The 14585-nt window shown below is 33.0% G+C and overlaps 1 protein-coding gene across 3 annotated transcripts in view; it reads right to left on the bottom strand.

Annotated features, from left to right (window-relative positions):
- VPS13A (vacuolar protein sorting 13 homolog A) overlaps window positions 1-14585 on the bottom strand; it is a 276459-nt gene that overhangs the window by 81031 nt on the left and 180843 nt on the right. For all 3 annotated transcript variants that reach the window (XM_027549517.1, XM_027549516.1, XM_027549515.1), the window contains exons 43-48: window positions 13249-13407; window positions 12824-13079; window positions 11009-11169; window positions 5397-5500; window positions 2504-2786; window positions 138-533 (exon numbers count right to left, since the gene is read on the bottom strand). In XM_027549517.1, coding sequence (XP_027405318.1) covers window positions 138-533; window positions 2504-2786; window positions 5397-5500; window positions 11009-11169; window positions 12824-13079; window positions 13249-13407 — 1359 coding nt within the window. The remainder of the gene's footprint in view (window positions 1-137; window positions 534-2503; window positions 2787-5396; window positions 5501-11008; window positions 11170-12823; window positions 13080-13248; window positions 13408-14585) is intronic.

Genomic DNA, 14585 nt, shown 5'->3' with positions numbered 1-14585 from the left:
TAAATTCCAATCTTTCTAATCTCAAATATTTCACAAATATTATTTCTACCTGTTTCATAATATTTTATTTTTCAAAACAAACTAAAAAGGAGTGAAAAGTAGCTAAAGAATAAAAGTTTAAAAAAAACTTCACATACCTTATTGTTATTGAAAAAGTGCTTTGGCTGAAATGAAAAGAGAACTGGCTTTTTATAATTAGGTGGATGCTTTCGATGAATTCCATCTGCTTTATACTGTAACATTCGACCAGTTTTATTAACCATCCAATAAGGACTATGAAATGCCATAATAGTCTGGCCAGTATTATAAGTCACATGGACAGCAATATCTAAATCAGTCTTTTCTATTTCTGTAACACAAGTAAAACTGATGAAACTAATATCTTGTTGATTAGGTTTTATATGATATTCACTTTTCCAATCATGATTAAGATAGTCAAGTAATTTTAAATGTAGCCTGGCTTTATCCAACTGTACAGTACAAAGCTGGGCTGAACGGCCTTCATGGAGAGTAAAAACTCTATGTTCAATCCCCTATAATAAAAAAGAAAATACAGTCAATTTTTAATGCTTCAGAATGATATGCTAAAATATTCTACTTAATGATTTTGAATGCTATACAAAATGCTTTTGAAATACCTCTGTCAGAAAAAGTCATAAGACTTATGTTCAAGTTCTAATTCTGTCAACTGTGTAAACTTCTATAAATCATTTGAGTTACTGTATTTGTAAAAAGGTCTAAATGATCTACTTCAAAGGACTATTGTGAAAATAAAATTAAATAATATAATGAGAAATTCTGCTGGCAATAATTAAGACTATAAAACACTATAATTAGTAAAAATAAATCTTATCTATTAATACTAATGATTTTAGTTGTGAAAAGTATAAAATAATGAAAACTGTATGTAATCCAAAATAAGCAATCGCTACCAACTTCAATTCTTGATTTTTAACAAACTCTCATAACCTATTTCCAATAAGTGTTTATATTGCATCTGACATAATTCTCAAAACTGTTCATTTCTCTCCATCCACACCTGCATTACCTTAGTTCAAGTCATTGTAACTCCTCCTTTTAAAAGTCTCCTAACTGCTCTTAACTCCTCTAAGCCCTTCTCCATACCACAGGTAAACTATCTTTCTAAAAACTGATCATCTCTTTTGAAAACTAGCAAACAGTGTTATCCCTAAAAGCATCAAGTTAAAAGTTCTATTAAAATGGAACAGATAGCCCATCTGGGTATTTCACCTGTTTTTCTAGCATCTCTAATCTGGTTCCCTCCTGTTGTTATAACATAGGAACCTCTTCATCTTAAGACTTTAAATTACTTAAAGCAAAAACAATGTTAAGTTTATCAATACCTGACATGTTCCACAAAAGAGAATAGTGGTGCTGGTGGTGCTAGAGAGGTTAGCCAGTGGAAACCATATGCCTGTCAGGCACTGTGCTAAGTCCTTTACTACATTATTTAATTTGATTTTCCCTATATCCCGGTCATGAAAGTTTTATTACCATCACTCTTTTATAAGATAGGACAAATGATTTAGAAAGATAATATAACTCACCTAAAGACCCAGGGCCAGTAAGAGATAGAGCTAAGATTCAATCTTAAATCTATCTGATAGTAAAGAGGTAATTCTTAACCACTATCTTAATTGTCAACTATATGGAAAATAGATATTCTTAAACCACAGATGTGTTAACTCCCTCACCCCCAAAAAAAATTTGACAGAAAAGTATAAACACATAGTAAATTCCAATCATTAATAACAGACTCCAACAAAACAAATAATAGATTACAATGAAGAACTACTTTTTACATATGACAAGCAATGGTAAATGGAATATTCACTGAAAATCCTAAGATGGAGAGATTCCTATTATAGCAACAGGAAGGAATCAGACGTAATCTCTTCAGGAGTATTTAAAATAAAAAGCATTTTTATAATCATGAAATCCTTTTAGAAACCTAAAGGTACAAGAATAATACAATGTAGCAGGTTTTAAGTCTAGTACTATTATTTTCATACTAATTCTCATACTTGTTTGAAAAGTTAGTATCCATCTTTCAAAAATATATAAAATATACATGCATGGGAAAGACTGAAAAATATATTTTACAACTGAAATGATATCTTCATCAGAAGTGCTACCTTCAGATAATGTGATTACAGACAATCTATCTCTATTTTCTAAAATTTTCTACAGGAGTATCTAGTACTTTCACACATGATTTTTAAAATGGCATATCATAGTTGTACATATAAATTATATCCAACTTAGTAACCATATTTCTAAGGTAAATCAATGGAAAAAAATTTTTAAATCTTCTTTTATATAACATCATTGAAACATTTTCATTTAATGAAAATCTATACTGTCTGTTCACCAGTTCTAAAATTTTTATTAGAATTTTAAAACACTGCTTTATTACTCATAATTTTAAATAACTAAAGCTACAAAATCAAAGACAAGAAGGCATTAAAAAATACCAGGATACCTCTATGTAATAAGCAATTTTGTAAGGAAGAAGATTTCGGAGTAGAATAGGTGGCCACAAATGTATTATATATGGTAAGTCCCAACGGTCTTCTGAATACACTGACATATATGTCAAATTATCTTTTTCTGGGACTATATTAATGATAAATGGCTTCCTGGAAGGGTTTATAGGTCTACATTTTTTCTTGAAAGAAGTACCATCTTGTTTTATAATTTCTTCAAAGTCAATTCCTTCACACATCTGATAGTCTGCATCTTCTGGCTTCAGAGAAAGTAGTGATCTGCATAAAAGATTAAACAATATGCTTTAAAATTCTTCAAAAGAAAGCATAAATTATTTGATTGCAGCTTTAGAACAGTGAAGTTATCTTTCTCCATACTACTGTAATAAATTTTTATATTTTCACATTCTTAGAGATAGGTAAGACAGATATACAGATACATATTTGCATTTTAACTTTCTGTAAAGTAATGAAGTTATTTGGCTTTCAAAAGGAGAGTATTTTTCTTACAAACATGCTGTCTTAAAAGTATGTTTACAAGCTCATAACTGGTTACTTGCAGAAAATACATTATCATACAGGTCATATATGCAACACACACACCTACAGATGTGATTTACACACTTAAAGAAGTTGGCTTTCCTGGATATGTGGTCCCAAGTATGTACCATGACTGAGTTCATGAACCAAAAATATATTTCTGTTGAAAAATTAATCACCAGCTTTTCAAGGTTAATCAAATGAAGGCTTTCAATAGATACTTAACTTTATTGAGCAGGAGTAAGAAACAGCAACCCACTCCAGTATACTTGCCTGGAGAATCCCATGGACAGAGGAGCCTGGCGGGCTACAGACCATGGGGTCACAAAGAGTTGGACACGACTAAGCAACTAACACTTTAACTTTACCGAAATGTTGGACAGCATTATAGAAGTTAGTGCAGTGATTGCAAGAAGACAGTGATAAAAAGTACTGGATGTCACATATGATCGGTGGGTTCCTTAGTGGCTCAGAGAGTAAAGTGTCTGCCTGCAATGTGGGAGACTGTGGTTCAATCACTGGGTCGGATAGATCCCCTGGAGAAGGAAATGGCAACCCACTCCGGTACTCTTGCCTGGAAAATCCCATGGACTGAGAAGCCTGGAAGGCTACAGTCAATGGAGTCGCAAAGAGTCAGACACGACTGAGCGACTTCACTTCACTTATGATTAAATCTTATACTTAAATATCACATTCTTTGTTTACATTGCAACTGTACTAGGGTTTAATAATTTTTTTAAGTCTAAAGTGTTTCCAAATGTAAACACTTAAATGTTTTTATACTTGTAAAACTATAATTAGTGTGACTGTGACACTATCCCTTACTGTGTGACAACTGTCAATACTATCTCTAGCTATCATTATTTTCTTAAGCTCCATCCCCCAAATTTTACATATCTAATACATATTCTGTAATGATGTCTGATAGTACCTTAAATCTGCTAGACTGAACTATGAACCCTCCACATCCACCTCTCTGTGTGTCTTTTTTTTTTTTCCAAGAACTTTCAGCTACTGGCATTCTGGACAGTAAAATAATATTAAACTCTTTTACCACCACCCCCTCCTTAGACCCATAGAGTTACCTGTCAAATCAGTTGCAGATTTAGCCTTTTTTACTTCTACATTCTCTGTATTTTATTCTTTTTTCACTCTTACTTCTAACACTTAAAAATAAAAGCTTAATTGTCTCTACATTAAACTAATGCCAATACACTCACATCCAGTTTATCAAGACATTTATTGGACCCATTATTTACCAATGAGAGGCAAAACTGAAAATGCACAAGTTAGTCATTCTTTCCTCTTAAAGAGATACCAGTCACATGGGAAATGTAATGTTAAAAGATAACTACTGGTTATAAGGTAACTATAGGTACCAAAAAACAAAAACAATTGTACACTGTAGACCGAGCATATGAAACTATAGTTAACTCTTTCTAGACTGGCGCAGAGTATTTTGCAGAGGTGACAATTTTTCTCAAAAATTTTCTTTCTGAAGGACAGAGCTGAATTAGAGAAACATGCAAAGTTAAAGGACAAGTTTAAGAAATAAAGAGAAAACGAGAGTGACAGATAATCAGCAAGAGGTTTTGAGTAGGAAGAACTGAATACTGAGGGACAATTGAATGTGGATATTTGACTGCATGAGGGTCATATATAGCGTTCAAGAATGAACTGTCTAGTTCTATTTACATTACAATTCTATCAATGAGCAATTAATAGATAAATAGGCAGATAAAAGCTTCCCAGGTGGCTCAGTGATAAAGAATCTGCCTGCCAAGCAGGAGATGTGGGTTTGATCCCCGGGTCAGGAAAATCCCCTGGAGAAGGAAATGGTAACCCATTCCAGTATTCTTGTCTGGAAAATTCCATGGACAGAGAAGCCTGGAGGGCTGTAGTTTATGGGGCTGCAAAGAGTTGGACATGATTTAGCAACTGAGCATGAGCATGTAGATAAAAAGACAAAATATTTCACATTTTCTAAATAAATTTCTAAAAAATTAATTATGAAACATTTGAAAAGCAAAAATCACTTTATAATAGTATATTAAAATCTAGAAGGCACCAATCATGTTGTTAGAAATTTGTTAAAAATCTACATGACTATGACTCTGATAGTTATACTGCAAGCATGTAATTTGTATTGACTAGGAAAAGTAAGGATAATTTATATGTTATGTACATTAAGTTAAATATTACTTAAAAATTTAAAGAGTGCCAAAACTTAAATAAAGAGATATTGACAAGATAAATTTGATCACAGTTTGATAACTTAAAGATAGATATCACATAAACTGTCTATAAGAGATCACAGGGCAAACAAAAAGATAAAGAAAACAAAATCACCGGTAAGATGCTAATGGTATGTTAAATTCACTTCCAGGTGAGGCCGTTCCCAATAACGTGTCTCCTCCATAAACAGAAAGTGGTATTGAAAAATGATTTCTAATCTGGGAAAGAAAAAATAACATTTAGTATCATTAATCTAAGACTCTAAAGACATAAAGTATTCCATCTAAATATCCCAAAAAAGGAATTATCAGGCAATATTTATTTTCCTCATATAAATTAGAAAAACAATTCAAACATGAAAATATCCATGCTAAAAAATAAAAAAGAAAGTTTCTACAGTCTTAGAGAAAAGGAATTTCAAAAACAAAACTTCTAAAAATCCTAGAAAAAAATAAGATAACATCTTCTTGACTGTGATATAGGAATAACTTTTTCCTTTAGACAAACACAGTAGAAAAAATTAGTAAGAAAAATATGACATCAAAGTTTTAGATGCCTATATGAGAAAAGTGCAAAAAAGCCACTGTCTGGCAAATGTCTATTTTTTTACATCACTGTTGTACACTACTCATTGAATGAAAAAGTATGTAAAGAGTATCTCATCCAATGAGTTGCATACAACAGTGATGTAAATGATTAACATTTTGCTTAATACACATTATCAGATAAAATTCTACTTGTATTTGTCTTTGGGACAGATAAAGACACAATGGTTAGTAACACTATTTTCTTATATTATTTCTATATCTTACTAAAATCTGTTTTAAAAATCATATCAAAATATAAAATATGCTGAGTGCAAATTAAGAATTGATAAATACATAAACTTAATTAACTACATTATATTTTATTTCTAGATAAGCTGCTTATTTGAAAGAAGAGAAATATATTTTAATTTCTATGAAAGTACTTATAAGAAATTAAACATTAATATTTTACTGTTTAATAAAATTAAAAAGTAATCAACAATAATGAGAGCAGCCTAACAGTCATTGGCTAATGACTAATAATAATGACTAATAATTGGCTAATGAACAGTCATTGGCTAATGACTAATAATAATGACTAATAATTGGCTAATGAACAGCCTAATGCAGTTCATTGTAAGAGAAATGCTTCCCTGATGGCTCAGATGGTAAAGAGTCTGCCTGTAATGCAGGAAACACCAATTCAATCCCTGGGTCAGGAAGATTCCCTGGAGGAGGAAATGGCAACCCACTCCAGTATTCTTGCCTGGGATATCCCATGAAAAGAGGAGCCTCGTGGGCTATAGTCCATGAGGCTACAGAGTCAGACAGGAGTGAGCAACTTAATATCAAACTGGCGATGTTACCAGAGATATGAAATGTGATGTATGAGTAAATTTCATGCCTAACATCTTCAAACTGTACATATATATCAAAATCAAAATGCTTATATATCAGGGCTTCCCTGGTGGCTCAGACAGTAAAGAATCTGCTTGCAATGCAGGAGACCCAGGTTCGATCCCCAGGTCAGGAAGATCCCCTCAAGGAGGAAATGGCAACCCACTCCAGTATCTTTGCTTGGAGAATCCCATGGACACAGCAGCCCACTGGGTTACAGTCCATGGGGTCACAAAGAGTCAGACATGACTGAGCGACATACTAACATTATGTATTATTGTAAATCAAATATAAGAGAAAGAATCTCTGTTTTCAGCTCCGATGGAACAATATAGGCCAGATATAACCTCCCAATATACTAGTAAACAAACAAAACACAGGGGGTTAAAAAGTACACATGAAGTAATCGTTTTTAAACAGTGGACAAAGAGCACAGGAAAGAAAGACCCAGGGTGGGGGAAGGCAGGAAGGAAAGAAAAGAAGGAAAGGAAGAGAAAAATCCTACTAAGATAAACCCTAAGACTGTCTCCCCATTCTGTCACCCCATCTTACTGTCTTTACTAGGTGGTAAGAGTTCTAGATTACTATGCAGAGAAGAAATCAAACAGAGCCCAGTCTGAGTTGAAGAGAGAGATATAAGAATGCGGGAAAGCCAATAAGACTTAATCTAACGGCACATTATATGAGAGAGTGAGAGAGGAGATAGCTGCATGGAGAGGTGAGAGCTGTAGAGAAGGAACTCATGAGACTTTAAGAGTTCAGCGGTATCTGGCATATGCCCATGAGTACACTAAGTAAGGCTCAGTAAAGATCCATTTGAAAGGGGGAGGCAGAACAATCTCTGCTGTTCATGCATAATTCCTTTTCTCACCAAAGTGGTAAAATCGTGTTTAGTACAAAGGGTATTGGTTCTATCCTTCATCAGCATGGCAAAATTAGCCCTAGACTACAGACTGCTTGCTGCTGCTGCTAAGTTGCTTCAGTTGTGTCTGACTCTGTGCGACCCCAGACAGCAGCCCTGGGATCCTCATAGACAACTGTCCCTGGGATTCTCCAGGCAAGAACACTGGAGTGGGTTGCCATTTCCTTCTCCAATGCATGACAGTGAAAAGTGAAAGTGAAGTCGCTCAGTCGTGTCTGACTCTTAGCGACCCCATGGACTGTGGCCCACCAGGCTCCTCCGTCCATGGGATTTTCCAGGCAAGAGTGCTGGAGTGGGGTGCCATTGCCTTCTCTGACAGACTGCTTGAGCCTCACCTAAAATGTTTTTAAACAAGCATTGGGAGGATCACTTTCCAACTCACATAACTGTATTGAGGAATTAAGCTCAAGAATACATAAAGGAATACAAAGACATCTAAAGAACCTGACAAAGTAAAATTCACAATTTTAAGCATCCAGTAAAAAAATTATTAGACACACAAAAATTTAAAAATAACCCATAAAAATAGAAATTAATAAAATGAAACAAATCAGAAATGATACTCATGATCAAATTAGTAGACAAGAATATTAAAACACTTATATAACTATACTTGATATATTCAAAAGTTAGGGGAAAGATTGAAGATATATAAAAAGACATGGAAATTGTAAATAAAAATGCAAATTAAACTTTTAGACATAAAAATACATTGGATGAGATTAAGACAAATGAGACACTGAAAAGAAATGTAAACTTAAAGACTTAACAATAGAAACTTAACATCAAAACAGAAACATGGGGGTGGGGGAAAGCTGAAAGAAAAAGTGAACAGAGCATTAGAGAGCATAAGTTTAAACACTCTAATATCTGTATAAACCTACTGTGGACCATGAAGAAGAGAAGGGGAAGACAGAAATAAAATTTTTGAATACAATGGCAAATTTTTTTTCTAAAGTTGATGAAAACTATAAATGCATAAATTCAAGTACAAAAAAATATGAAACAAACTCAACTAAGATTCATCACAACCAAATTGCTTCAAACCAGTAATAAAGGGAAAAAAAATCTTACAATTAAATAAAAATAAAATTACACGTTTCATAAAAAAGCAGAGAGCACACTCTGGTCAGAAACAACGTAATATAGTTGACAGTGGAATGACATTCTATGGAAAAAATAACTGTCAATCTAAATTACTACAACCAGTGAAAATAACTTAAAACATAAAAGTGAAGTCAAAACAAAAATACTTCATTGACAAATTTCATGGAATAACACATAATCACTACAAGAACTCACTCAAAAAGTGACAGATAATATGAATAGCCCTTAAAGTGAAATTGTGGTTTAAAAACTTAACATAAGAAAAACACTACCAGAAAACTCTAAACCAATACACCTCAAGAATATAAAAATTCTAAACATGAATTTAGCAAATCAATCAAACAGTACTTCATGAAGGTTAATACTTTCATGAGCAAATGAGATTTATCCTGGGAATGCAGGGTTGATTTAACATTAACGGTCAATCATTATCTAATATAGTAATCAAAAAATAATCAATGGTAATTAATTGTATTAACAATTTTTTTAAAAAGATCCTTTTAGTAGAAACATGGAAATTTACAATATCATATGTAAAACAGATAGCCAGTGGGAATTTGCTGTATGACTCAGGAAACTCAAACAGGGGCTCTGTGACACTCTAGAAGGGTGGGGTGGGATGGGAGATGGGAGGGAGGTTTGGGAGGGAGGGGATATGGGTGTACCTATGGTTGATTCTTACTGATGTATGAGAGAAAACCACAAAATTCTGTAAAGCAATTATCCTTCAATTAAAAAAATAAATAATGTGCCCAAAATTTTTTTTAAAAAATCCTCTCAGTAAAGACAGAAAATCATTTGACAAAATCCAACATTCATTTTTGATAAAAACTCTCAGTAAACTAGGATCATGAACAAAAAAAGCTACAACTCAAAACACATTCAATGGTGAAAGACCAAATACTTTTCCACTAAGACTGGGAATAAGACAAAAACATCCCCTTTCATAATTTCTATTCAAATTGTATTGGAGATTGTACCTAGTACAATAAACTAAACAAAATAAAATAAGACAATAAACACCGAGATTGGAAAGGAAGAAGGAAAAATGTATTTATCTGCAGGTATTGCAACTATCTATAGATCTAGAAAAAAGTTACTAGAAAAAAATTATCCAGTAAGGCTGCGTAATACTAGTTAATACAAAAACCAAATGTACTTATACTAGCAAGAAAAAAAGTCAAAAAATTAATATTAAAAATGCTAATTTCATAAAAGTTTCTATATAAAAACTGAAAACTCAAGTCTAAAATTTAAATGGAAATGGAAAGGACTTAGGCTAGCCAAAGCAACTTTGAAAAAGAACAAAGTGGGATAACTTGTTACTACCTGATTTCAAGACTGAGGATAAGGTAGCAATCAAGACAGAATGGTACTGACATAAATAGATCAATGAAGCAGATTAGAGACCTTACACAAAAAGATATTGGTCAATTTATTTTTGACAAAAGTATCAAGGTAATTTAATGGAAAAAGGATAATCTTGGTCAGAACGAATAGCCAAGTGAAAAAAATGAACCTCAACACTTACCTCATATCATATACCAAAATTCATTAATTTTTGTATATACCACATGCCGTATGTACCACGGCATGTGGTATATACATAGAACAGATTACTACTCAACAACATGTAACTGTGTGCAGCATTAAAACATGAAAACTGATACATACAAAATTTTCCTCACTGACAGAGGTCAGACTCCATTCTGTACTTCATTCATTTATATAAAATTCTATATTGTATAAGTAATGTACCACAAGTACATGTTAAGTAGATGCATGGGAATGGGGAAAAAGGGGATGAGGAAATTTTTGGGGTGATAAGTGTGTTTATTACTTGGATTGTGATGACGGTTTCATAAGTGTATTTTTTGTCAAAATTCATCAGCTTTAAATATATGCAGTTTATTGTACATCAATTTTACCTCAGTAAAGGTATACAAAATTTCTGTGATTAAAACAAAAGAATACATACCACAAAGACCTAAAACAAAATATTGATGCATTTGTTTTTACAAAATAATATTCAAAAAACTTACAAAATATTCCTATAAAAATTATGAGACGTATATTCAACAAAATTCTTCAAATATAACAAATGTTCATATTAGAGTAGTATAATTACTGATAATGATTATTCTTTTTGCTATTAGCTGTATTTCTATTACAATTTGCATACTTTTGGTGGTAATTTACTTTAGTTTTTTTTTTTTTCAATAGCACATAAATACGCAAAGTATGACCTCAGAAAAAAGTGAATCATTCCGTACCTGCACTGGAGAGCGAACTGTTACCTTCTTACTTCCTTCCACTGCATCAATCTGACAAACAATTGATCTTTCAACTCCAGACTCTCTGTGTCTTACAGTGTACAGTCGTCGTCCCACTTTTGTTAAAGGGATTTTATCAGCAGTAGAGTGGTTAGCAGGGGCTAAATTAAGTATACATATTTAAAATTGATCATAAATCATCATATATTAATTTTAGTAGACATTTTAAGCCAGAAACATCAGATGATTTCTTAAATTTTTAAACATTATCACTGAAAACTATACAAAGGGATGTTTTAAGAATCCACAATGCATTTCTACACCATTCACTGAAACCCTTCAAAGTACTTTAACAAAAAAAGTTTTTAATTGAAAAAAACTCATCCAAAAGTTAAACCTAAGAGAACATAATCTTTTAAAAATAACTGACTGATGAGAGAAATTGCTAGAAAATACAAGAACACTGATCTTTGGTTTGTTATCATATAAAACAGGCAGTCACAGGCAATTACCAAATAGCTGCAGTTTTTCAGTTTTTAATTTTTCCAACAGGCTGTGACACTTTGCCATATCTAAGAATTGATTACGATTTTATATAGCCTTACCTCATATATACATATATTGTATTGGGGATAAATTATCTATTTTGGAAGTTAATTATTTATTTATAGATTCCTCTCCCCTAGAAAAGAAAGTGGCAACCCACTCCAGTATTCTTGCCTGGAGAATCCCATGGACAGAGGGGACTGGCGGGCTACAGTCAGTCCATGAGGCTGCAAAGACTGAGCAACTAACCTGTCTGCCTCCCCTACTATCCCATAAAAATGTTAGTTTAAAAGCAAACAGAAATACAATTGATGAGAACAATTTACAGACGATGTTGGGAAAACATGTTAAACCTAGGCACTGTTAAGACTAGGAAAAAGCACAAGCTGTCAATTTTAGCACCCCTCTTCCATGCCTAAGTAACTTTTCTAATGTCCCTCCTTCCATAGCTACTTAATTGTCAAAATGTCATAAAGTGTTGTGAGTGAGGATTTGGGACTATTTAATATTTAACTTCACAACGAGTTTTGTTGTTCAGTCACTTAGTCATGTTTGACTCTTTGTGACTCCATGGACTGCAGTATGCCAGGCTTCTCTGTCCTTTACTATCTCCCGGAGCTTGCTTAAATTCATGTCCATTGAGTCGATAATGCCATACAATCATCTCATCCTCTCTCGCTCCCTTCTCCTCCCAAGAGAAGAATGAGTACATACCACAATGTACATACATTGAAGAATACAATGAGTACACACTACGACAGTTTTAAAATGTATTTACTTTTACTTTTTACCTCTCTTCTGAGAAACATAAAGAACAAAGGAAAAAAACAAACCTCTACTTCAACAGGCAGAAGATAAAAACCATTCACAAACCCTAAAACCATTATCTGTGCCATTGGCTGAATTCAAACCTTATTCTCAATTCATTCAGTTGCAAAACTGTTGGAATTTTACTGAGTTATACTAAAAGTGGTTAAAACAACCACTGATAGTTATTGTCTACAAATGCTGACTGAAGATAAGATCTAACAATTTTCTTCTCCAAAGGAGTAAATTATTATGCTCTAAATAAAGCAGTGGATAAAGCCAGAATTTGAAATAGAGCAATACAGTGACAACAGCAACCAATGCCCTGCAAAGGAAATAATAAAATTTGCAACATATTAGGAAGGAAATAAATAACCTGTGAGATACCAGGAGTAAGTAAAGTGGGATATAAAATATAATTTAAAAGAAAATAAAGCCCCAGGACGGTAATTTATCACTTACTAAGAAGAATGAAGAAGTGTTTGCTGCTTAGGCTGGTCATTGCATTGAAATGATCATTGTCTTTAGTTCGCATATAATCCATACTTAAACTCTCCTCATTTTTCAATACATATGATTTTGCCATAGGTAAGTTGAGTACACTAAAAGATTCACTTGGTGAAACAGAAATACTAAGTCCAAGAGAATTTAAAATCATAAAAGGTGCCAGATCCCTTATGAAGGTAGCTGAAGATCCAGTGGCAGCTTCTGTAAATGCCTAACAAGGAAGAGTCATCATAAATACAAGAAAATGTAGAAAACTAAATGACAAGCAGAGTACTAACAGACATACGACAAACAACTAAATTAACAAAAACTTCTTTGTTAACCAAAAGGTTAACTCAGACTGGTACTCCAAAATTAAAGTTTCAAGTAACTTTCCTTACCTCAGCTAAATTATTTAACATTATAAGGCCACATTTAGATAATGTAATGTTTAGCTGGTCTTTCGAATAGAAAGTGATGACAGTTTTGTATTCTGGTACTCTGTAATTTTCTTCTTCAGTACCTGACTCAACAATGGCCGTTTTGGCTTTCTTTTTCATCTAAAATAATATAAATTACAGAAATGTGAGAACAATTTGTTTCTAGGAGCATGGTATAACTCATTTTACAAAGGAAAAACAAACATCAGACAAATTTCAACCAAAACATTAGAGAAAGCAATACATTTTATCAGTTCCACTGCCTTACTGGAATAACTGGGACATAAACCAACGAATGCCACCTGGACAGAGGCAATACTGGAAGAAAAGTTCTCCTCCTCAGTTACACTAAAATGGCAGACATAATTTAGAAGGGGAAAATAAAACCCTAATAAGTAAACGCAGGTAGCATCTGAATGAAAATCAGAAGCACATACATCATAGCATGTGGAAATTCAGGGCAAGAAAAGTTAGCCTACTGGTGTTATAAATGCTATATATAAAGAACAGAAACCTAGGGACTTAATAAGTCCAACAATAGTTGCAGAACAGTGCCACTAGGACCTAGGCTCCTGTGAATCAAACTACCTACCTCTTTTTAAGATTCGCAAGTCTACTACCTGTAAGTATCCTGACCTAACAACCACCAAAGAAATTCCTTTATCCAAATCCTCTATCTAAAATGAGCACAATCAAATGTACTGGTCTAATATAAAAAGCTGGAAATACCACGTTAGTCACCTTCACTGTTCCTTTAACTGGCTTTAAGCCACTGAAAATTTGTCAGAATTTGTCAGAATTGTCAAAATTTCACAGAATCATTATTAGGGAGGAGATACGCTAATAATCCTACAATCTCTTGCTTCAGAAGCACAATTTCATCCATCTAAAGGTTCTGATTTATATGATTACATAAATTCACATTATATTTGAAGTAAATAATAATGTATTTTCTTTTATATACACACCCTTCAGATACCAAGGAAAACCTGGGATAGACAACAACCTAAAAAAAATGCTAGAAATATTTTAAGATGATAGTTTATAAGTGGGGACTTTGCAGCCAGTATTGCATTCCACCTCTTCCAATTTAAAGGTATTATTACTTTATGAAAGTCCTTTAACTTCAACAGTTTTAGTTCTATCATATATTAAAATGAAGTTTAAAACTGTATCTTCTTCAGAAGTTTGTTTTAAGGTTTAAAGCAAAAGTAGATTATTTAAGACAGTATCTAGTACATAATAAATGTTACACAGTATTTATATTAGAAGCCCATGAGGCAACAGTCTTGGGTTTG

This window comes from Bos indicus x Bos taurus, chromosome 8, assembly GCF_003369695.1.
Source record: "Bos indicus x Bos taurus breed Angus x Brahman F1 hybrid chromosome 8, Bos_hybrid_MaternalHap_v2.0, whole genome shotgun sequence".
Lineage (NCBI taxonomy): Eukaryota > Metazoa > Chordata > Mammalia > Artiodactyla > Bovidae > Bos > Bos indicus x Bos taurus.
Note: the sequence above shows the minus strand (reverse complement) of the source record. Positions and strands in the feature narration are given on the sequence as shown.